Source organism: Mustela erminea, chromosome 2, assembly GCF_009829155.1.
Source record: "Mustela erminea isolate mMusErm1 chromosome 2, mMusErm1.Pri, whole genome shotgun sequence".
NCBI classification, from domain to species: domain Eukaryota; kingdom Metazoa; phylum Chordata; class Mammalia; order Carnivora; family Mustelidae; genus Mustela; species Mustela erminea.
In genome coordinates this window covers 44103251-44128699 of record NC_045615.1, presented here as the reverse complement: position 1 = coordinate 44128699, position 25449 = coordinate 44103251, and the positions used below count along the sequence as shown (strand labels likewise).

At 37.4% G+C, this 25449-nt stretch overlaps 1 protein-coding gene across 6 annotated transcripts in view; it reads left to right on the top strand.

The window, feature by feature from the left end:
- The window catches only part of WDFY3 (WD repeat and FYVE domain containing 3), a 245098-nt gene that overhangs the window by 189493 nt on the left and 30156 nt on the right, over positions 1-25449 (top strand). For 5 of the 6 annotated variants that reach the window (XM_032332772.1, XM_032332773.1, XM_032332771.1 and 2 more), the window contains 11 exons: positions 3933-3986; positions 6607-6775; positions 10139-10302; positions 12749-12897; positions 16289-16409; positions 16930-17015; positions 18770-18850; positions 21400-21454; positions 21672-21791; positions 23117-23234; positions 24443-24549. In XM_032332772.1, the coding sequence (XP_032188663.1) occupies positions 3933-3986; positions 6607-6775; positions 10139-10302; positions 12749-12897; positions 16289-16409; positions 16930-17015; positions 18770-18850; positions 21400-21454; positions 21672-21791; positions 23117-23234; positions 24443-24549 (1224 nt within the window). The remainder of the gene's footprint in view (positions 1-3932; positions 3987-6606; positions 6776-10138; positions 10303-12748; positions 12898-16288; positions 16410-16929; positions 17016-18769; positions 18851-21399; positions 21455-21671; positions 21792-23116; positions 23235-24442; positions 24550-25449) is intronic. The other variant, XM_032332768.1, reaches the window with a different exon arrangement.

Genomic DNA, 25449 nt, shown 5'->3' with positions numbered 1-25449 from the left:
GTCAAGAAATGCTGGAGATACATTAACAAAAAAGGAAAGAGGGGGTGGGAAGGGGAGACAGTTACAGAATGTGGACTTTATGTGGCTTAGTTCATGCACGAGTCAAGGTTGATCTTCTGTGATGAAATTTTCTGGATGACTAATTATTTTGGTCTTGCCAGTTCAGAATACTTTTAATTTGAAATGCCATTAAACGTCCACTTTTATTTTGTGGATTATGCACTCTGGCAATGTTGACCGCAAAGAAAATTCCCCAAAGTAGAAGCAACTGCTCTCCTACTGACTTCTTTCATGACATCAAACAAGAAGAGCAGATACAAAGCACAATGAGTGTGATGCTAACACTGTTTTCCTGATTTTACAGATGAGGAATCAAAACCTTGAGAAAGGTCTAGGTGCAGCTACTAAGTAGCAGAGTATGATATAATGAGTATATAGGATGAGAGTTCCTTAGCAGTTGAATCACTTTTGGAAAAGAAGCGATTCCAACCTTTGATGGTTTTGTGACCTTATTGGTGGACAGTGAGTTTCTTCCAGACAGAAAGAAACAGTATACTAGGTGTTGTCTCTGTAATGCTAACAGAGTATTAAGAACTTAATAAATGTTGAGTGAATGAACTACTAGCACTCTTTCTCCTGAAGTTATAGACTTTTTCCATTGCTTTCCCATTTAGCATTCTGTAGAATTTTCCTAATTCTGAAATTTTTCCACTAAATGGGACTAGAGCCAAATTACAAAATTTGGTCCTAAAGTTTATAACTTGGCAGAGGGCTCTACAAGAAAAAGGGCATAAATTTATGAATATGAAATTACCCAGGCGCCTCTTTCCAGGGTTTTGAAAGGATCCCATGGGAAGTGAAGGCTATTGAAGTTTAAGCTTTATTAACTCTGTAGAAAATCTACTTCTGTCCCAAACAGTATTCCACACTGCCTTCCAGTTCTTCCATTTCCATTCTCATAAATGTGTTGCCTTCCTTGCCTGCATGTTTATAAAATAGAGTTAGTACTTTTTGCAATGTAGAAGGTATGTGCCAACCTAAAAATTACTTTGGAAGCCTCTTCTTGCTAGGTAAAGCAGACTTTATCTGAGCAAGGGCAATTGACTAATCTTTTGCCTTTGTAAGAATACTGTTCTAAGTAGCATTTAAATTTTTAGTTCTGTTGATTAAAGAATATAGTGATGATTAAATTGTTTTCTTGTTTTAAAATCTTTGATGTGTTAGAAATGAATTAACTGACTTTTTTTCCTCTAGTCATTCAAGTTTTATTTCCTAAACCTTGATATTGTTACACAGTGTATACAGGATAGCTTACTTGCTCTAAGTTTTGAACTTCGTTTCTTTATTTTTTTTTAAAGATTTTATTTATTTATTTGACAGAGATCGCAAGTAGGTAGAGAAGCAGGCAGAGAGGGGGAAGCAGGCTCCCCACTGAGCAGAGAGCCCGATGTGGGGCTTGATCCCAGAACCCTGGGATCATGACCTGAGCTGAAGGCTGAGGCTTAAACCACTGAGCCGCTCAGGCACCCCTGTTTCTTGATTTTTAAATTGGATGTTTATAGAATATAGAATGTTCTTTTAGAGTCTCATTTGCCTCAGAGTTAAGAGCTTTCACAGTTTATCTACTAAAATTATTTTAACAAAAGTAAGAGTAATAATTTTTGTCATGAGAATAATTAGGTACATATGGAAACATCTATTCTCACATGAAAATGATTCCTCTCTGTACAGTGACTTTCCTTGGGGTTAATTTCCATAACTAAAACAGCTATGCTAAATTGCACCGTAATTTTATATTTTAAGTGGTAATGTCAGTTGTAGTTATTGTTAAGGTGTGAGCCGCCTCGAGAATGATGAAAATATAAAATCCAGTGGCTTTTAAACAGTTGTCTCATTGCTATGAATCCTACGGAAGAATGAGATTCCATTTTTTTCCATTAAAAAAAATCTTACTGAGATACAAAAACCAGGTTTTAATTTTGTGACACACACCCCCTTATTTTCATGACTTTATTTTCATGGAGTCATAATCTCAAACAAATTTACTATTGTTTGTAAATACATTGGGGTTAAGACCGTACTGTGTCTACCTTTTAATTTTGGGCTGCTTAGGACAAAAGAGTAATTGACTTGCTTGGAGTTTCCTTTTCTAATTAAGGGAGTCTCCTGTGGCTGCCTCCATATACATTTTTTATATAATATAGAGATGTCACAGGACTCATAGAAACTAAGCGGCTCATTCAGGAAATTCCATTGCCAACATTATAGAAAATTTTGAAGAAAAATGACTAAAGAATTATTTTCTAGAAATTCTGACTTTGAAAATTTAAGATTTCTATGTGAACATAATTACAATAATTAGTTACAAAATTTTAAGTAAAAGAGAGCAATGATAATACCAAAGTTATTGATATAGCATATCTCTATAGTATGGGTTGAATGCTTTGCCTTGTAGCAAAATAAGAGCCTTAGTCAGTGAATCAGTGAGTAAGTATGTATTAAACTAGCACTGTGCTGTATGCTGCATGTCAGACCCTGCCCGCATTCTGGTTGAAGGTAAATAGTGGACATTAAAATTGCATTCGACAGTAGTAATGGGTCCATTTTGCTATATTGGTCTATCACACATCCAATTATCTATTTTGGAATTAGTTTCTTTTTTTAATGAATTCCAGAGAAAGTTGCAGAATCAATACCCTTCACTCCTTAACACTTCCACATGCATATCATTAATTAGAGTTGAGTTTTTGTTTATAATTCTTTTTTGATTTATGTAAATTTTACATACATTGAAATACACAAATCGTAAGTGTACCATCACTTACGTTCACATATGTGTATTTTAAACTGGTATAGCCAAAACTCCTACCAAGAAAGAGAACATAGATGTATATTTTAAAGGTTATTCTTCATTGCAAGGTATGTTTTTAAAAGTTTGCCTTTAAAGAGAAACATTTATTAAAATCATGTGAAGTATTTGAAAGGATGCCAGTAGTCCAGTGTTTGCTTTACCCAGGCAGGAAACATTTGTGAAATCATTTTGTCGATGCATGTTTACTGTGGGGAAAAGTACTAAATGTCATCTCCAGATAAAACTGTGAGAGGGAAGAAAAATTAGAAGTAGTTCTTGGGTGTGTTATTGTCTCTATGTAGCTATCTGTGTATGTTTACACGTATAAGCCATGTACAGCAGCTCAACAGAAGTTGCCTTCTCATTAACTGAGATTTTATTCTCAATAAAATATAAAGCTACCACTTAATATTTCAAAGTACTTTTTACAAAAACTTTTGATCTGGAGGCTGATGACCCCGTCTCCCTTCTGCTTTCAGCCCTTCTGGGGTTATGGCTATGAAAGTAGTCAAGGAAGTAGGGCATTGGGCTTTTACAGAAGGATTTTTTTTCACTAATAAGCATCTTGTGATTTCTGTGCTACGGGGTTTTGGTAATGGTACAAACCAGCTGCTTCTGTTGTAAAAGAGATGCAGGGATAAGCACAGTGAAATGTAGGTGGAAGGTAATAGCTGGCATTAGATTCTATTATCCAGTTTTCAGTTTTTTTCCTTTTGAAGCTGAATAGAGTTGCCTGTCAATCATCCATTACACTGGCCACCTATGCTGAAGTTTTGTCTGTGATTTTTAAGTTAGTCCTGTTCAGTAGCCTTGAGAAGTCTAGTGTAGTTTCTGCTTTAAAACTACTTTTGATAATAAGAAAAAATAATGACCAGATGCTAAGTGATTATTTCAAACAACTTAGCGTATCATGTTACTTTTCTTTGAGTATGCGCGTCTTCCATATTTCATATAGTCCTCAAGAAAATTTTATTTTTGTGGTGTTCTTTATGTTGCTGTGTTTTGTTTTGTTTTGGTTTGGTTTTTTGTTTGTTTGTTTTTTTTGTTTCTGATGTATCTGTACTTAATACCCTGTTTTCAGTCTGAGGTCCCAAGTAAACAGCCCGAGACACCTGATGATATCATTCCTCAAAAGGTAAAACACAAATTACTATAAGATAATACAAAATACTTGCAGTTTTCTTTGTTTCGTTTTTGTTTTTTTAGTGCATGGTAGACTAGACTAACGTAAAAGATTGATGTTCAATTTGTCCTTCCTGTAAATTCCTTCGTTGAAAAGTTGGTGTCTTTCATGCTGAGAGATGTTCTAGTCTTTCTCGGCTTTGTTCTAATTAGCTTCCTAGGGCCTGTGTGCCCCTCACTAACAGGCTGAGTGTTCACTGCTCTCACCGTAAAATGTGTATCACCTCACATATAAACTAACAAGCTCTGATGCATGTTAGTAATGGGCAGCCTGATACCCTCAACTTTTTTTTTCACTTGCTCATTTAATTCTTCCACATACTAAACAGCGTGTATCTTGGGAATGCAAGGAGTATCCTCTTTTAAAAATTATTTTTTCAATTAGAAGGAACTAAAGAAAATTAAGGGCATATGTAGATCACTTTTTAAAATAGAATTTTAACTTTTTTTAATTAGTTAAAAAATTTACAATTGTTTTCTTTTTCCAGAAAGATTCAGTACATAATTCAGTTAAAAAAAAAAAAAGTACTTCTTTAGAATGCAGAAATATACCTCCAAATATTTAGTGAAAAACACGTAGTGCCAAGCTGAAGTCGGTAGTCAAGCCCCACATCTGTTAATTCGTTGTCTTGCCCATCACTAACTATGCTTTCATCATTTTAAAAATGAGCAATTTTGAGTTGAAGATAATTGCAATATTCTTACATAGAAGAATTGGTTTGGTGTACAAAGTTTACTACCTTTTTTTCATTTAAAAGATATTACATTATTCTTATTAGTTTGCTCATCAGATTGGTCCTTCCATCATTGTAGTATCATTTTACCTCATTTTAATACTTTCCTATATTATATATCATTCCTTTTAGCTTGCAGCTCTCTCGATTCCCTGACTCTGGGCCTGAATTTTTTTTTTTTCTGGGCCTGAATTTAAAAGAAGGGCAGTGTGACTTCAGTTAGGTAGCTTCTTATCTCAAAATAGGTTCAGTGTTTCAGTCTAAACATTCCAACAAGGAATATTTGTTTTCCACTTGAGTTGGAAATCGTTTGTTGAAATAAGCATTGTGGTGGATAATACATATAGACTACTTGAGTTGAAGAGTAGGCTGACAGGGTATTTTTAATCAGCTATTCTTATTCATCGGGAAGGAACAGTGAAATAATGTTTAGAAAGTGAACATTTATTTGTTGTTTTTTGTTTTTTGTTTTAAATTTACTTATTTTAGAGAGAGAGAGAGAGACCATGAGTGTGAGCAAGGAGAGGGGCAGAGGAAAAAGAAGAGGGAAAAAAATCTCAAGCAGACTCCGCAGTGAGCACAGAGCCTGACAGGCAGGGCTCCATCTCAAGACCCATGGAATCATAACCTGAGCCCAAACCAGGAGTTGGGCACTCACCCGACTGAGCTACCCAGAACCCCTAAAAAGGGTTCTAAAGCATGTTTCAAGCCCCATCTTTTTTTAACTTTTTTTTTTTTTTAATGAAGTGTTTATTTATTTATTTGTCAGAGAGAGCAAGCAAGTGCACATGCAGGGGAGCAGCAGGCAGAGGGAGAAGCAGGCTCCCTGCGGGGCTCCATCCCAGGACCCTGGGATCACAACCTGAGCCGAAAGCAGATGCTTAACTGACTGGACCACCCAGGTGTCCCTAGAACTTGTTTATTTCATTATGTTACGGTTTTCAGGGGGAAAAAAAAAAAGGTTTAGGTTAGCTAGAGACTGTATTTTTAGGATAAATATTAATTCTGAAAAAGAAATGCTCTTGTATCATATGCAAAAATATCAGATCTTTTCTAATATTTCTAGATAATAAATTTCTTCTTCAAGATAGACTTACATTGTTCTTAATATACTCATTTCGTTAGTAAGTTTATGGAGCATATTATTTTACACAGTAAACAACAGGAATGTTTTAGCAAATTGAAGATAACAGCTTGGAGGAGCAGGCCCAGCAGAGAGCTCCATCTGGCCTGAAGCTGGTTGATTCCATGTTGGGTCAGAACTTGGGGAAGGTCTGGGCCATTTTTGGAGTTTTAGTAAGAACTGGGAACATGGGGAAGAACAGTGCAGTTCTGAATCTTTACCTCTAGGTGTCTAAGGTAAATACTGGCACAGATGATTCCAACTAAATGGATTGCCTTTACGCCTGACTACGCACTTTATTTGTAGTAGAAGCAAAGTTCCAGGCTCCACACAAACCAGACATCTCTTGCACCTTGATGTTCTCCAACACTGGCTGTTCCCTTTACTGTCTAGGAAGGTTTTCTAATACATCAGTAAGGCCATGTGATACTAACGTGAAAATGTTTTTTGACTACAGATGATTTATGTCTATTTCAGGAAGAAAAACTGCTAATACTGTTTTTTTATATGTATGTTTTAAGAATCAGTGCAATTTTAAAATAGAGGAACTTAACCCAAAAGTCTGTGGCTTTACTGTGTATAAACACAGTTTGTTAAAAAATCCCTTTGAGAAGGTAACACATAAAGAATTCGTGATACCATACCTTCCTCTGGGAAGCTTATATTTTAATTCTTGAAAATAATCATCTGAATCCTTTTGTTCTGTAATTTCTTAGAAACCCGCTCGATACAGAAGAGCCATAAGTTATGACAGTAAAGAATACTACATGCGACTAGCCTCTGGCAATCCAGCCATTGTCCAGGATGCCATAGTGGAGAGTTCAGAAGGTGAAGCCGCTCAGCAGGAACCAGAGCACGGGGAGGACACTATCGCTAAAGTCAAAGGTCAGCCTTCCTCTTCCTTGGAAGTAAAAATCACTTTGGAGCATTTGTTAGATTTGTGTTTTCGTGAAAACATGAGCAGCTGTAAAGCGTTGGGCCAACTATGTGGATAAAAGTATCCATACGTATTTTATACTTTCACTCTCTTTAAGATTGATTTCTTTAAGATTGATTTCTAGATCTAAACTAAAGGGACTGGCTCTTTACTGCCTACAGGTGATGGAATGTGCCTCTTGGCTTGATAATCTTTTTACTGCATTTGGCAGGATTCTCAGTGACATTTTTTTTTTAATAACTAAATAAATATTTTGTAAAAATTAAAACAACTGCTAAATGTGTTACTAGCGCATGTTAGACAACAGTTAAGAAGAGTGTTCCACTAGGGCTTAGTAAAACATACATGAGATGATGAATTCAGACTTTTTTAACATTTTTTTTTCTTTTAATTTTTTTTAAATTTTTTTATAAACCTATAATGTATTATTAGCCCCAGGGGTACAGGTCTGTGAATCGCCAGGTTTACACACTTCACAGCACTCACCATAGCACATACCCTTCCCAGTGTCCATAACCCAACCACCCTCTTCATAGCCCCCTACCCCCGACAATCCTCAGTTTGTTTTGTGACATTGAGAGTCTCTTATGGTTTGTCTCCCTCCCGATCCCATCTTGTTTCATTCATTCTTTTCCTACCCCCCAGACCTCCCACGTTGCATCTCCACTTCCTCATATCAGGGAGATCATAGGATAGTTGTCTTTCTCCGATTGACTTATTTCGCTCAACGTAATACCCTCTAGTTCCATCCATGTCGTTGCAAATGGCAAGATTCATTTCTTTTGATGGCTGCATAGTATTCCATTGTATATACATACCACATAATGATTTTATTTATTTGACAGAGAGGGGAGGAACACAAGCAGGAGGAGTGGGAGAGGGAAAGGCAGGCTTCCCGCTGAGCAGGGAGCGGGATGCAGGGCTTGATCCCAGGACCCCAGGGTCATGACCCGAGCCAAAGGCAGACACCAACAACAGAGCCACCCAGGCGCCCCTTTTATTCTGTACTTTTACATATGTGTGCCCTCGGCCCTCTTCCTATAGCTTCTCCGTGATGTGGTGCCTAACAAACCCCACCCAGCCTCGAAGACACTGGTCAAATATCCCATTATCCTTCTCTGAAACCTTTTCCCACCGCCCTGTTCAAAGATAGCATTTGCTCATATCATAGCAATTTCAGTGATTTTTCACTGCTTTATGTTTTCTAAATTACAAGTTTCTCAGAGGCAGAGATCATTTTTCTTCTCACTTTATGTTTTGGCACATGCCTAACACAAAATGGGGATTCAGTCAATATTGAATAAGTAAGTCAATTGTCTTTTAACTCTTTTAAGCCTCTGATTCATGGTAAATTCAAAAGTCCTTGGTATATTCTATAAACAAAGCCTAGGAATATAAATGAAGAACTTTTTTTTTTCATTTTATTTTATTATATGTCTTTTCAGTGTCCCCAAATTCATTGTTTATGCACCACACCCAGTGCTCCATGCAGTATGTGCCCTTCTTAAGGTCCACCACCAGGCTCACCCAACCCCCCAGCCCCCTCCCCTCCAAATTACTTTCAGATCCCATCGATTAAAAAATTGATAGTATATGATGACAACATGTCAACAAAAGACACCATCAAAAATTGTGATCCATTTATCTTATTATTAAAATTTTCCTTTTCTGTCTCATGGTGACTGACTTATTAACCATTTCATTATCAATCTAATATTTTCATAGAATCCTTGAAACTTTTAGTAGTTGAGTAGTTGAGTAGTTGTATAGTTGAGTGGGTTTGTAGTCTTCTAGCTTTCTTGACATTGTACCAGCAAGTGAAGGTATAATTCACAGTCAGATGACTTGTGTTTGGGTCATAAGCACTTCACTTGTCTTGGGCCCATTTTCCTAATGTCTACTGACACAAACCCACAAATTTGGTGTCACTACTACGCTATGTAAGGTGTTATGCTAGACAGAATTGGAAGTTTTGATTTACTAAAAATAATGCAATGATAGGGGTTCCTGACTGGCTCCCCAGTGTCCATAACCCAGTAAACATATGACTCTTAATCTGGGGGTTGTGAGTTCAAGCCTCACACTGGGCATCGAGCTTACTTAAAAAAAAAGGATAATGCACCTGTGCGCTTTTTCCCCTTGTGGATATTCCCGGAAGGACTTGATGTATCTTGATTACTTATTATACTCTTTCATATGTGATAAGAAAGTTCTTTCAAGGCAAAGCAGAACTTCTGGTAACTCATGTTCAAAGGATAAGATACTATGAGTTATGCTTTTTTCAAAATTCTTAGAGCAACTATCATTGGTAGGTGTGACAGGATGTTTTTTGGAACAACTAGAGAATATTAATTAAATGTGGCATTTAGAATGTATTTTGAATGTTGCTTATACTTCGGCATCTCATCAATTGATTTTGTCTCCTCCTGTGATTATTAATAAAGTTATCAAAATGTAGACAGTAGAGTATTTCCTTAATCTGCAAGTTGAATGATCTATCCTGTATTTTAAAGAGTTCTATTCCTGGGCACCTGGATGGCTCAGTGGGTTAAGCCGCTGCCTTCGGCTCAGGTCATGATCTCAGGGTCCTGGGATCGAGTCCTGCATCGGGCTCTCTGCTCAGCAGGGAGCCTGCTTCCCTCTCTCTCTGCCTGCCTCTCTATTTGTGATCTCTCTCTGTCAAATAAATAAATAAAATCTTAAAAAAAAAAAAAGACTTAAAAAAAATGAAGAGTTCTATTCTTTATGACATGATGATTTGATCACCTTCATGCATCTATGACTGACTGTACTGTTGCTTATGATATAAGTCTTGAAATAGTCCTCATGGGCCCTCCAAGTAGGTGGGATTTCTTATAATCATATTTATAACTTTCTGTCTTTAATTTTGGTTCTGATGGTGATTGATTATTTGTGGTGTTCACTCAATGACACCTATCCATAAGCAGTACTGTTCTTACCATTAATTATGCTAAGCTCTGTTTATCATCTGACACTTAGCATTTACTATTAAACATGATGCTAAGCATGAATAACTCATTATTAAGTCCTCCCCAACCCTCTAAGATAAATAGTGTTTTTGTTCCAGTTTTATAGATGAGAAAACAAGATCAGAGAGGCAGATAATTGTCCTGGGTCACACAAGTGTTTAACTCTAGAACCTCTGTCATTCAGCACTGCACTGTGCTGCCTACCTGTACCTTCCAGAGTTATCTCAATTTGGAAATGTGTAGGAGGGACTGCAGGAACCCAAACCGCTTCCCAAATGGCCCTTATGAGGTCACATGGCTCTCATGCTTATGATCCTGTAGGTCTGGTCAAGCCTCCTCTGAAACGGTCTCGGTCTGCACCTGATGGAGGAGATGAGGAGAGCCAGGAGCAGTTACAAGACCAGATTGCCGAAGGCAGCTCAATAGAGGAGGAGGAGAAAACGGATAATGCCACCCTACTCCGCCTCCTGGAGGAAGGAGAAAAGGTACTGTGCTTCTAAAAAGTAAAGACTGCGTGGAAGTAATGCGTTTGCATTTTACAACACTAACTGATGGGATATTTACCAGGTGGCACAAGATATATATTTTACCCTCTCTAATGACATACAGTGCAAATAGTAAGTAACCATTTGGATTCAGTACTCTGCCTCTTCCATTTTCAGGGTTTTCTGACCTGTCTGAACACACTAGACAGCCCAGAGCTTCATGAGATATAGTGTTAGTACTTGATAGCTGGTTCACTCTATCCCTGTGCCCTTTAGACTGTATTTCTTGCCATCATTTTCTATTTCAAACCCATGCACACAGCGCAGTCATTCATCTACCCTTGTGCTAGTTTTCTGCACTTCCGTAGCTCCTCTGGCCATCGACAAGCAGCTTCAGCGCATCTATGCTGTCATCCTCAGGCTTGTATTTAAGCCCCTGTTCTCCTGCACTCACAGAAGACTACCCTACCTTCCTCTTTGCCTCCGGACCTCCTACCCTCTGCCTGCCCGTTTGGGCTCACATCACTGGCTCTTATAAACCGAGGCCCCTGCAGCACTGTGTGCCCCGCAGTTCACTACATCCATAATGCTGTTCCTTTTCTCTGCTTTACTCACTGTATTTTCTGTCAAAATGCCGCTCTCTGCATCACTTGTGTAATCTCTATCCCAGGAGCTCCTACTGGGTATAGTCTTACTTCTCCAGATCTCTTCTGATAACTCATGTTCAAAGGATAAGATACTATGATTTATGCTTTTTCAAAGCATACATGCATACATTTCAAAGATCTACTCCAGATCTCTTGAGTAGATAAAAGGATAAATAAATGAAGGAAGGAATTAATGTGTTGTAGCACCTTTTTTAAAGGATTTTTTTTTTTTTTGCCTCTTGTATTATGTCTTAGTGTAACCCTTGAAATCTTACCCATGAAGATATAGTCAGAAATTAGGGCTTAATTTAAAAATTCTGTTTGAATATAGAACTTAATTAATCTTGAATGGAAAAATTTTTAAAAATCATATAATTATAGAAGTTCATTAGGTCTGAAGGAAACACAAGAGAGGCTGCTGGAACCTTGGGAATGTTCTGTTTCTTAGTCTGAACGCTGGCTGCATCATATTTTTAGCATTTGAAAATTCAGTCCATGCTCTTTAAAAAACATACATATGTTTGTGTATTATACTACAATGGAGTAGTATATATGACTATATACAATGTAGTATATACATTGTATATACAGTGTAGTATATGCTACATTTTATATACTACAATGATTTCTTAAAGTATCAGTTTTTCCTGTAACATTCTACCTTTTTTTTATTCAAGTAATTCAGATGTGATGAAAATTACTACATTTGCAATTTTACTGTTTTCTAATGCTGCCGTTTTTTAAAATTTTTAATCTCATGAGTACAGATTTTGCTCTAATTGCTTTAAGTTTGAATAGTGCAGGAAGTGTATTCAGACTGACATTTATTTGACATTTGTTTGGCTCTAGTTTAGTTGCTGATATTTTTTCCTTGACTCATGTCGAACTGAGTTTAAGCAAAAAATCGTTTATAAGCAAGAAAGAACTGAATCCTGCCTCTTGGAAAGAAAACAATACTTACATTGAGAGACTTAGCAACTCTTTCTTCCTATGAGGAAAATACAACTTCTGCCAAATTTGGCTTTTTACAATGGCATAGCAGTCTGCCAGGCAAGCAGGAGCCCAGGTTGGGAGCAAAGAGGGACAAATGCCGTAGTCCCCACCTGGGAGCTGCTGTGGAAAAAGATAAAATTGAGCTGTGTGGAAGGGACGATAGCCAACAGCTTCTAACACGCTTACATACATGATCTCAGTAACTCCCACAACAAACTATTGTATATCTGAAATTCACAAACAGACACAGAGGCCCAGAAAATTAAGAAATTTGGCTAAATCCATAACTAAGTGACAGGATTGGGAATTCATTCAGGTTTGTTAGACTCAGCAGACCTGACTGTTTTCATTCTTGTCTCACAAGGGGCACAATCCTAAGCCCCTTACATCCACACTTCAATTCTTTCTTTTTTTCCTGCTCTGTTTATTGTATCCGTCTCCTTCCTTATCTAACACGTTCATCGCCTCTGGAACCTAGTACACACGTCCCTGCCACACAGCTAGTAATGTGAAAAGTGGGAGAAGTGGGTTAGATCGGTAAAAACACAGGTTGGTGTATGGATGTGAGTAAAATGGTTGTCTGCTTTTACTGGACTCAACTGCAAATCAGATGTCAGTTTTAGCTGATTCTTTTTTAACATGCTTAAACTCAGGTTTCCTTAAACTCAGGAAACCTGAGTTTAAGGAAGGGGATGTTTTGCCCATTAAAACCATATTTAAAAACATTTTGTTTCCATTATATCAAAAAAGAAACTATCAGTTTTTTGGTTAACTCTGTTAATAAACGTTTATGGTTTTCTTCATAGATTCAGCACATGTACCGCTGTGCTCGAGTCCAGGGGCTGGATACCAGTGAGGGCCTACTTCTTTTTGGTAAAGAGCATTTTTATGTGATTGATGGATTTACAATGACAGCAACCAGGGAAATAAGAGATATTGAAACCTTACCTCCAAAGTAAGTAAATGAATGAAGAGATACAACATATAGCTGTCTTGAAAACAGCAGTCTATTTACCTAGTTTTGTTTTAATCCAAAAATCATGTTTTAAGTAATGTTATCTTTCAGTTTGTGTGTCATTAAGTATTCACAAGAGTAATAGTTATTTCAAGGTAAGAAAATATTTGCCTTATTTATCAAAATGAAAAATAAAATTTTTTGTTCTGCATTAACAGTGCCAGACACCAAGTTCCTTATAATCTGTGTATTTTATAAACTTACTCAGAACTTGCAAATTGTTTTTAAATTTTAGTACAAACACAGTTGTAGAGAAAATGCAGGTAGCTACACAATTGTCTAACTAATTGGAAGTGTCCCTGTCCTCTGAGCACCTTCGAAACAGCGTGAGTAAAGCACAGGCAGGATTTAATTGAGTTTTATTTTCCTTGTCCTCTGCCAGTCCTGTGGGATGAGAGTGGGGAACAGAAACCCAGAAGACAAAGCCAGCAGGAAGACAGAAAGTTAAAGGCTTAGAAAGCCAACATGCTCTTCTCTCTTTAAGGCAACACAGTCACAAAATATAATTTTTAATATTTTTTTTCTTTTATTTTTATCCCCAGGGGTACAGGTCTGTGAATCAGCACTCACCAAAGCACATACCCTCCCCAATGTCCATAACCCCACCCTCCCTTCTCCCAACCCCCCTCCCCCAGCAACCCTCAGTTTGTTTTGTAAGACTAAGAGTCACTTATGGTTTGTCTCCCTCCCAATCCCATCTTGTTTCATTGATTCTTCTCCTACCCACTTAAGCCCCCATGTTGCATCACCACTTCCTCATATCAGGGAGATCATATGATAGTTGTCTTTCTCCGCTTGACTTATTTCACTAAGCATGATACGCTCTAGTTCCATCCATGTTGTCGCAAATGGCAAGATTTCATTTCTTTTGATGGCTGCATAGTATTCCATTGTGTATATATACCACATCTTCTTGATCCATTCATCTGTTGATGGACATCTAGGTTCTTTCCGTAGTTTGGCTATTGTGGACATTGCTGCTATAAACATTTGGGTGCAGGTGCCCCTTTGGATCACTACGTTTATATCTTTAGGGTAAATACCCAGTAGTGCAATTGCTGGGTCATAGGGCAGTTCTATTTTCAACATTTTGAGGAACCTCCATGCTGTTTTCCAGAGTGGCTGCACCAGCTTGCATTCCCACCAACAGTGTAGGAGGGTTCCCCTTTCTCCGCATCCTCGCCAGCATCTGTCATTTCCTGACTTGTTGATTTTAGCCATTCTGACTGGTGTGAGGTGATATCTCATGGTGGTTTTGATTTGTATTTCCCTGATGCCGAGTGATATGGAGCACTTTTTCATGTGTCTGTTGGCCATCTGGATGTCTTCTTTGCAGAAATGTCTGTTCATGTCCTCTGCCCATTTCTTGATTGGATTATTTGTTCTTTGGGTGTTAAGTTTGCTAAGTTCTTTATAGATTTTGGACACTAGTCCTTTATCTGATATGTCGTTTGCAAATATCTTCTCCCATTCTGTCAGTTGTCTTTTGATTTTGTTAACTGTTTCCTTTGCTGTGCAAAAGCTTTTGATCTTGATGAAATCCCGATCGTTCATTTTTGCCCTTGCTTCCCTTGCCTTTGGCGATGTTCCTAGGAAGATGTTGCTGCGGCTGAGGTAGAAGAGGTTGCTGCCTGTGTTCTCCTCAAGGATTTTGATGGATTCCTTTCTCACATTGAGGTCCTTCATCCATTTTGAGTCTATTTTCGTGTGTGGTGTAAGGAAATGGTCCAATTTCATTTTTCTGCATGTGGCTGTCCAATTTTCCCAGCACCATTTATTGAAGAGGCTGTCTTTTTTCCATTGGACATTCTTTCCTGCTTTGTCGAAGATTAGTTGACCATAGAGTTGAGGGTCTATTTCTGGGCTCTCTATTCTGTTCCATTGATCTATGTGTCTGTTTTTGTGCCAGTACCATGCTGTCTTGATGACGACAGCTTTGTAATAGAGCTTGAAGTCCGGAATTGTGAGGCCACCAACACTGGCTTTCTTTTTCAATATCCCTTTGGCTATTCAAGGTCTTTTCTGGTTCCATATAAATTTTAGAATTATTTGTTCCAGTTCTTTGAAAAAGATGGATGGTACTTTGATAGGAATTGCATTAAATGTATAGATTGCTTTAGGTAGCATAGACATTTTCACAATATTTATTCTTCCAATCCATGAGCATGAAACATTTTTCCATTTCTTTTTGTCTTCCTTAATTTCTTTCATAAGTACTTTATAGTTTTCTGAATATAGATTCTGTGCCTCTTTGGTTAGGTTTATTCCTAGGTATCTTATGGTTTGGGGTGCAATTGTAAATGGGATTGACTCCTTAATTTCTCTTTCTTCTGTCTTGTTGTTGGTGTAATTTTTAATATTTTTATGTGGAGCAAGGGGCCCATGGATGTCATAATGTGGCCCTGACTGTTGAGGAAGTATTCGAAACCTGTCCTAGGAAGGAACCGCAGAGACAGTGTCTATATGCAACAGTGTGAGGTGTTCAAAATGTAGAAATTATACTTTGTGACTGTGTTGCTTTAAGGATGAATATATTCATATTATACATTAAACAGTTTCTTATACCAAAAAGTTCAGTTTTTTTCTTCTGATTTAAAAAAAAAAAAATCGAAACATTTCCTCGGGCCCCTAAAGTAGGTGGGTCTGGGGCGCCTGGGTGGCTCAGTGGGTTAAAACCTCTGCCTTCAGCTTGGGTCATGATCCCAGGGTCCTGGGATCGAGCCCCACGTTGGGCTCTCTGCTCAGCTGGGGGCCTGCTTCCGTCTCTCTCTCTGCCTGCCTCTCTGCCTACTTGTGATCTCTGTCAAATAAATAAATAAAATCTTTAAAAAAAAATAAACAAATAAAAGTCGGTGGACCGGGGCACCTGGGTGGCTCAGTGGGTTAAAGCCTCTGCCTTCGGCTCAGGTCATGATCTCAGGGTCCTGAGATCAAGCCCCGCATCGGGCTCTCTGCTCGGCAGGGAGCCTGCTTCCCCCTCTCTCTCTGCCTGCCTCTCTGCCTACTTGTGATCTGTCTCTGCCAACGAAATAAATAAAATCTTAAAAAAAAAAAAAAAAAAGTCAGTGGACCTACGCATGCACTGTACCAGCTGTGCCTAGTACATAAATTGGACCTGATAGTGGGATTTTTTTTTTAATCATATTCATCAAAAGGGCTTCTTTGTTTGCTCACTAGCTAATATATTATTCTCTTAAACATATTTTTTTGGACTTAGTATTGTGATGTATTGTTCCCTATTCATATGTTGAAAATAACATACCCTTTGTTGAACAGTGAATTTATGTCTTGCTGTGTTTTTGTTTATCTTTTTTCTCTTGGCTTCTTGTAGTATGCATGAGCCAATTATCCCCAGAGGAGCCAGGCAAGGCCCCAGTCAGCTCAAGAGAACATGCAGCATTTTTGCATATGAAGATATTAAGGAAGTACATAAAAGGAGGTATCTCTTGCAGGTGGGTTGATTTAGTAGTACTAAACATTTTGTCATCTTCCTTTTTTCAGAGGAGATATTATTTAAAACTCATACTTGCCATGAAAACCCTTAATAGGACCTACCCTGTCCCTTACAGAATTTCCTTAGATGATTTTATGACAGGCAAACTCATGTCTCATGGGAGCACAGCTCAATATAATACATCTCTCTCTCTTTTTAAGCACAGCCTAAAGCTTGAATGATATCTTTATTATCCATCTTTTCATATGCATGCAAATCAACATGTGTCTTTTAATATAAAAATTTTCCAATTAGAGTTTTTGAATTATATTCTCAGTATTCTATAAAGATTTTTGAAACAAAAATTGAACAGAGCACATTGGCTCTGTTTATTTATAATTTAATCTGCTGGGAATTCATGACTCTGAAAATGTTTTTGAAAAAGTTAACTTCTTCAACATTGTAGATATTCATAGTGGAAAATTTAATATATGACCTTGTGTGTTTTTTCTTAATGTTTTTCTCTTTGAACATTTCAGCCTATTGCTGTGGAGGTTTTCTCTGGAGATGGACGGAATTACCTCCTTGCATTTCAGAAAGGAATTAGAAATAAAGTCTACCAAAGGTATTGTTGATTAAGAATACTTGATAATGCTATCATGGGAGGGGAGGTAAGGGAAACTAGTACCAGATAAGCTAGTTTTTGAAAGTCTAGGATCTTGAGATCAGTGAATTCTTGGAGGAAAATGTTTGTTTCATTTTTGGCAACGTGTTGAAACATGATTCTTCTAATTATCTTTTAAAGCAATGCTATTCTGTTGTGAAATACTGTTTATCTTTCTGGTCCCTGGGGTAGATACTATCAAAAGCTGCGTATCATTGAATCCTGTGTCTTTAAATGTAAAAGAATGAGGAAACTGTAGCTTAAAAAAATAGTACTTCAGGTTCAAAATAGGCTTCTTTCCTATTTACTAAAAAAGAAGACAGTTCCATTCCTTGCATTGCATGCATTGCATCGAATGCAGAGACAGAGTTGCCCTAGAAATTATATTCATATGAGACCTTCCTTGGCCTTGGAAGAGAGATTGATACCTTCATCCTCAAAAAAGTAGCATAACCAAATAAACCAGTTTACCTAACCTAATCATATTTTACTTTTGGTAAGCTGTATTCAGAATTTGCCTTGTGAAGGAAAAATAGTATGAAAACATGGTGCTCAAAAATATTTCTGTTGGGGGCGCTCGGTGGGTTAAAGCCTCTGCTCTCGGCTTAGGTCATGATCTCAGGGTCCTGGGATCAAGCCTCACATCTGGCTCTCTGCTCTGCGGGGAGCCTGCTTCCCCCCCCCCCCCCCCCCGCCTGCCTCTCTAACTACTTGTGATCTCTGTCAAATAAAGAAATAAAATCTTTAAAAAAAATTATTTCTGTTGGGTGTATGAATAATGAGACTTTTATGAATGGATCACAGATACGAGAGACCTTCTAATTATTTGAAGGGTGGTTTGGGTAGCAAGCGCTCTACTAAGGGAATTTTTATATTTCACCTTATTTCTATGAGGAATGTTTAATGCCAAGCAACATAGCTTATCATTGCGGTCCAGTAATACTACCTGTGAGCACAAGGGAATGAGGGGGGTTCATCAGACAAAGTGCCTGTGGATGGTGATTGGTAATCCAGTCCACATGTGGGAAGAGCCAATAAAGGGACTGAAATTTTACCTGTTGTATTCACTTCTAAAGGCGATATTGTTTTCAACACTAGGAGATTGTTTGCTCTTCCTAATTAGCAGCTGTTACAAGATGAGTTTGTCTTTCTCTGAAAAATGTCTGTGTATGTGCTAAGTTCAGGGTCCACATCTGTTCTAATAATTTTCCTATCACTCTCTTCCACCTTTAAAATATTTATGTTGACATTGTGGGCAACTCTGAAAAAAATGTAGAAGTGTCACATAAAGTTGCTTATTGTGTATGTGTCTTCATTTGCTTAGTGTTGTCCCTGTTCTCTCCGTGTTTCGCTATCCTCGTTACTTGCTGTCATGTGAATATTTAGCTGTTACTCACTCGTTAAGACTTTATTAAGTTGACTCAGTTTCTGTGCATCAGTGTTGCAAGGCTTTTTCTTCCAGTAATATGACAGCATATTTAAAATCCAGAATGATAGATTTTGCTGTGGCCTTTTATATTTGGCTTGGAAGCCATCATCTGACCCTTTCTAGTAACAGATTCCAATTATTGTGTGTTCCCTTTGCCTGCTGTTCACTGGGTGGGGGAGGGGTAAATGCAGCAGTCAAGGTCTGAATGTATCCGCCTTTCTGAGGTTCCCATTAAGTCCCGACTTTGGCTTCATTTCTAATATTATGCTGTTTTTAAATTTTCCAGGTTTCTGGCTGTCGTGCCATCTCTAACTGACAGTTCAGAGTCTGTGTCTGGGCAACGACCGAACACAAGTGTGGAGCAGGGGTAGGTTGATTGGTTCTTACATCATAGTTTAATAGTGATAGTAGGATGGTTTGCATCTGCACAGTATTATTTAATATTTTGAATGAGTGTTTTCTCCTCCTAGTGGTTACACAGAATGTTTTAAATACTGAAAACTTTAGAAGAAAAAGGCACGCTGTGCATGATCATTCCTGTCAGATCAGCACTCAAGGTCTGATCGATTTCCTTGAGTCCGTTAAGCAGCATACGGTCCTGTGTGTGTAACTGAGCTCACACTCTAGACAGATTTTTATTCTGCTTCTTCCATGCAGTGTTGTATGTAACTGTTACCCCTGCGTTTACAAAATTCTTCAGAATATTACTTTTAACTTAATACTTATTCATGGTATGTATAAAGCATTCTCTTATTTTTGGATACTTCATCTTTGTCAGGTTTCCTTGTTCTAATAATGCAAGTATGACTGCTCATGATTTTTTGGGGTAAAATCCCCTTGGTGAAAAAAAGAGGTATGAATTTTAAGGCTTTGATAAGCAAAACCAACTTGATTTTCATAAAAATTAAACATATTATAGTCCACCACTAGCGGGTAAATTTATTTCCCTCAGTAGATGGTTGTCAACTTTTTATATTTATCTTTTTGTTTTTCCTGGTTTTATAAGATGCGTTCTCAATTTTTAAATGTGTATTTCTTTCATTTTCATAATCTTGAGCACTGTATATGTTTTTTTAGCCATTTAAAATCCTCATTTGTGAGTTATCCATAACTTTGCCTATTTTTTCCCGAGTTCTTTTTTGGTGGTGGTGGTGATGGTGGTTTGACTTTCTTTTTTAATTGAGATACAATTGACATATGATTATAGTAGTTTCAAGGTATACAACATAATGATAGGATATTTGTGTAATTGAGAAATTATCACCATGGTAAGTCTGCTTGACATCTTCTCTGAGTTCTTGCTATCCATTTGATGGCATTTTTCTATAATAATGTATTACTACTCCCTTACTTGTTATATTTCTTGCAAATTGCCCGGTTTTCTTCTTAATTTTGTTTTTTAATATTTAAATTTTAACTCTTGTTTTTATGCGTTCAGACCCATCAGTAGTTCCTTTATGCTCATCTTGCTTTTAATCTTAGAAAGTCCTTCTGAATGATACAGCCATTTCAAGAATCCATTTATAGTCACTCAGGAACTGGTAGCCATTTATATAATTCATTGGAAAAGAAGCAGTGCTTTTGGCTACAAATGATGCAACATGCAAGAAAGTGATTTAAAACTTTACTGGGGATTCTCTAATTTGTAAATAAAATTTGATTCTGGTCTGTGTGCATCTAACTATATTAAATATGTGTGTTTCTCTTTTAAATTGTTGCTTTTCTTTTTCTTTAGCTGAGGCTTAGCAAATACAAATACTAAATGGGTGCTTTTTTTGACCTCAGATTATGTTCCGTTCCTAATCATTTGTATTGTTGTTAAGAGAAACAACAGGAAATAAAAGTTCCCCTTCCACCACATTGAGCCTTTTTTTCTACTTGTAATTAAATTGCCAGTACTTTCACCTGCTTACATAATCTTCAGCTTGTTATTTCATTGTTCTTGCTACTTTCTGTGCTGAGCTGGCAGTTCTAGTATATGTGCTGCCGAAGCGAGCACTGAGCTGGCAGTTCTTTACTTAAAGATCTGTTAAAAGTTCAAAAGCAAGAAGCAGAAATTCATTTCCAACTTCATCTTTTCAGTTGTTCCCTTTCTTATAAAATTGAGGAGTCAACATAGCTCTTTTTCCAGGGAGAGTTCCTATACATTTGGTTTGCCTGATGGGAAGAACTTACCTAGAAATGGAAAGGGTTACCTCTACTGTTGAGCCAGAAATCTTTAAGAACTAAGGTTTACAGATCTGTTGATTTCTTTTCAGACAGTAAGATACATAGTTCAGTGCTTTCCTATGAGTGATTGTGTTCAAATCACAATCTTCAAATCATTAGTAACGAATACTATGAAGGTGTTAAACCTTAAGAAGGGTTTTACAGCATTCCAGGAACGTCTGATACCCAAAAAAGTCTGTAATTCCAAATGACCCAAACAGCAATGACTTTCTTCTCATAAAATATTTATATTTTTATTCACTCTCCAGCTTCTCTTTTAAGAAATGTGCTATGTATACTATTTCAGCTATTCCAATTTAATGTCTTCGCACTTCTTTATGTACAGGTTATTATAAAAGGTAGACGGTTGGACTAGGTCATTGTTTTTCAAGTTCTTGCTATAACCGAAGATAAAAAATGAACTTTGTATTGCATCCCAGGACCCACAAACTGAGTTACAAATTCTAACACAAAATTGACTGGAAATACTTTCGCTTACTATAAATGCTTTTCAGTGTTCTCTGTTTTCTTCAATTGAATTCCCTGTTATTTCATATTTCAAAATGTTGGTTAAAACACACTAAGACTCATTTGTAATAGGTCTTCCATGGTTTGAAAATTTCCTGGACCAGATGTAAATTCTTCAACTTGATTATTGCTCAGATTTAAAATTATATTGCCTGTAACTTAATTTTTTCTTGTTTTTAGGTCTGGGTTGCTTAGCACTTTGGTTGGAGAGAAGTCTGTGACTCAAAGATGGGAGGTAGGCTTAATGAAAATACAAGTTTCATTCATAATTTGTAGTTAGATGGTATAAGTTATACAGTTGAAAGCAGTTCAACAATCCATAAAATACATACATTAAAAAAAACTTTGTGTTCTCTTTAGGAAAAATAAAAATACAAAAAAAATAAAAATTTTTGAAGTGAACATAGTAGAAATAATGGTCCTGAAATGAATCTTTGTTGTTCTTTCCCAAGAGAGGTGAAATCAGCAACTTCCAGTATTTGATGCATTTGAACACTTTGGCTGGCAGGTCGTATAATGATCTCATGCAGTATCCTGTCTTCCCCTGGATCCTTGCAGATTACGACTCAGAGGTAAATAAACATTTTGTGTAAGTGGAACACATCTTCAAAAAGTAATTAAGAAGTACTTAACTTGCTCAGATGTTTTACTTGGTTTATAATTTATAATTTAATTTATAATTTTTATAATTTTAATCCCTCAACGGGCACTTGTTACAAGAAGATGAGAAGAGTTTTAGCTTGGACTTGTACAGAGTTTAAGTCATAGACCAATTTTTCAGATATTTATGCTTAAATATCTGTTTGGTTTTCTTAAGTGCTGGTTAATTTGTATCCCCTAGTGGGTGTCTCTCTGTACTCTACACTGCAGCTGGTTTCAGAAACACTAATTGAGTCATCACTGTTTAAAATTACTCAGTAATGGTCATCACAATTTGGAGAGAATTTAGAAACCTCAGCACAGTACCCTTCTTCCCACAGTAGCTCCTACATGTATATCCCTTGAGCACAAAGACAATCCTGTATCTGTCAATTCCCAACCCCTAGAACGGTGCCTGATACTTAGCATACAATTTAGTTTTTGTTGAGTTAACCAAAGTTAACCAGTATTGATGAGGGATTTTGCATATAGATTTTGACTTAATATTCATGGATATGGATTCATTTAAAGTACAAGTTTGGCAAAAATGTTTGGCCGTGACGCCCTTTAAAAGGACATTGATTAAATACCGCGCCCTCCGCCCCCCGGCCGGTGCATATTCCAGATTTTTACTTTGAAAACCCCAGGTGGTGAATTTGTTTCTCTTTTAAGTATATGAATTAAGTCAGTTAGAAATGAACTTTTAAAATAATTGGTGGAAGATAGACTGAAAGATTCCATCTCATTTGGAAGTCAAGTAGTCTGGTATGCTGTCTTCCAGAGGTGAATGAGTTACCAAGTGCTCTAGTTCATTTCACTGCCTGATCACCTCTAAGAAGGGAATGCTCAGAAGTGAAGTTGGGGTGAAATGGGAGAGGAGAGAAGAAAACAGAAAGGAGATTCGGTGCTCCAGTTACGTGGGTGATGGAGATAAAGATGAGTTCCAGGCTTTTGTGTCGAGTCCCCTGCCATGTCCTTGCCAAGACTGGGAAGGATTTTCCCTTATTCCTCATCTCCAGCCTGGATTCTGAGTGTCTTCTGTGAATTCTTAATTTCCAAAGTAGTTAACAAGCTGCCATGTGCCTGTCTATAAAATACAGATAACCAGTAGGTACATAGCTTGGTTTTGGAGCCCCGTTCTGCCAGTGGGACCTCAAACGTTTATAAATCACTGTCATCTGTTATAGCCACTGTACCTACATTGGTGAGAATGAAAGGCGTATAGTAATTTGGAATTGGATTTCATTTTGTATTTTAGGAGGTAGATCTTACTAATCCCAAGACATTTAGAAACCTGGCTAAGCCAATGGGCGCACAGACAGACGAACGATTAGCTCAATATAAGAAGCGGTATAAAGACTGGGAAGATCCTAATGGTAAGTAACTTTTCTTGTCATTGGACTTTGTGCCTCAGTTGCAAACATAAAGCCATTATTTAGTGGTCTGCCATCCCTGTATCTTTTCCTTTATCTTTGCTTATGTATCATTACATCTGTGTAAGTTATAAATTCACACATGTATACAGCTATCAGATTTTGCATGCCAACTGATGGCCATGCTTAGAAAACGTGTTTTAGGTAGCTTATCAGGTACTGGCAGAAAACTGTCCGCTTTGTATAGGTCAGAAATTTCCCACTAGGTAGATAACCTACCTTTAGCTCTAATCCTATTTAACCCAGAAACTACAGTTTCCTTAATTAAACTTTTAATTTTACTGAGAAACTTTTTGAAATCCTTTGCTTTAAAAAAAATAAAATAAAATAACAATGATAATAATAGTAACAACAAGAACAACCACCACCTCCTGAAACTACACTTCATTACTTATTATGTTTAGTGTTTTGATTTTGTGTTTTGTTTTAAAAGACGATTTGAGAAAGAGAGAACATGCATGCACAGGCGTGTGTGAGCTGGGGAGAGGCAGAGAGAGGGGAAGAGAATCTTAAACAGACTCCCCACCGAGCACAAAGCCCCATGCAGGGCTCCATCTCACAACCCGGAGATCACAACCTGAGCCATAAGCAAGATAACCAACTTAACCACGCAGGCCCCCTGTTATGTTTAATGTTTCTCATGTGTCTGCCCCCCACCGCCCCCACCGAATTGAAACAAAGGTGGAAAAAAAACTAAACTTAAGCCTAAAGGTATTCCCTGTGTGGACCCTTTTTTTCCTGCGAAGAAGAGTATGTGATAACAATTACGTAATATTCATAGATAATAATTTAGAGTAATAGATCGTTGCAAAGCCAGAACATCCTAAAAAGTAGCTGTAAGTCAGTATCCTGCTTTAGTGGAAGGTGGTTTGCTCTTAAGGCTTACCTATTACACTAACCCTCAAAACGTGAATTCCTACATGTGCTAAATTTGTGAGGAAAGGCACTGAGTTATACTTAATTTGGATTACTGCCAGGTATGTAAGTGAGGGGCAGCGGTGCAATAATGTTCTCACACTACAAACACCAGTGCCAGTTGTGTTTAGTGTTACAGCAATCACAGGCGTTAGCATTTTCAAGCCTATTAATACCAATTTTATTTTTCACATTTACTCTTTTGTTTTCAATTATGTTTTAATTTTTTTGAACAGGAGAAACTCCAGCCTACCACTATGGGACCCACTATTCATCTGCAATGATTGTGGCTTCGTACCTAGTAAGGATGGAGCCTTTCACACAGATATTCTTAAGGCTGCAGGTAAAACTCTAAATTTAGCATTTTTCTATTTTATTCAAGCCTCCTTTCTATTTAAAATTGGTGTGTGTGTGTATGTATGTGTGTGTGTGTTTTAATGTTGTTATCTTGCCTTACAAGAAGTCCTATGAAGTTTCAGTCACAAAAAATAGTGAAACATAATTCAAATGGCATTTCACTGTATCAAAATTGATGAGTAAAACAAGAGCCAGGGTCCTTTAGTCAAAGAAGCAAATACCATGTGCTTTCCAGCCAGGTATATGGAATTCAGACTTACCTGGTTTAAATTAGCAACAAATGTTTTAAAAATATAGTCTAGCTCATTTGCTGTCTTCTTTATTATAATTGCTTTCCTCCACATTCTCTTTCATTTATTCAGCAAATATTTATTGAATATCTACTATGTACCAGACACTGTTCTAGGTACGTGGAAGATATCAATGAATAAAAACAAAAGCCCTACTTTGTACAACATATATACTTTAGTTGAGGGAAACAGACAAGAAAAACAACAAAGAAATACATCTTAAAGTGTTTTAGAATACAATACATGCTATCAGAACATACAGATCAGGGAAAGGGACTGGGAAGTACAGAGTACTAGTGGGTGGTAGAAAAGGGTGCAGTGCAGTTTGAAATAGAGCAGTCAGAGTAGGTCTCCTTGAAAAGTGGCAAGTGAGCAAAAATTTGGAGGGCATGAGGCAGTTACTCATGCAGCTATCTGGAGAAAGTGTGTTCCAGGCAGAGGGCCCCAAGCCAAGCAAGTGGCTGAGATGTTTTAGGATGAGCAAGGAGCCCACTGTGTCTGGAGCAGAGTAAGTGGAGGGGAAATTCAGAGGATGCCCTCAGACAGGTAACGAGTCAGATTGTGTCAGGTCTTGGTGGCGTAGTCTATGGAATTTG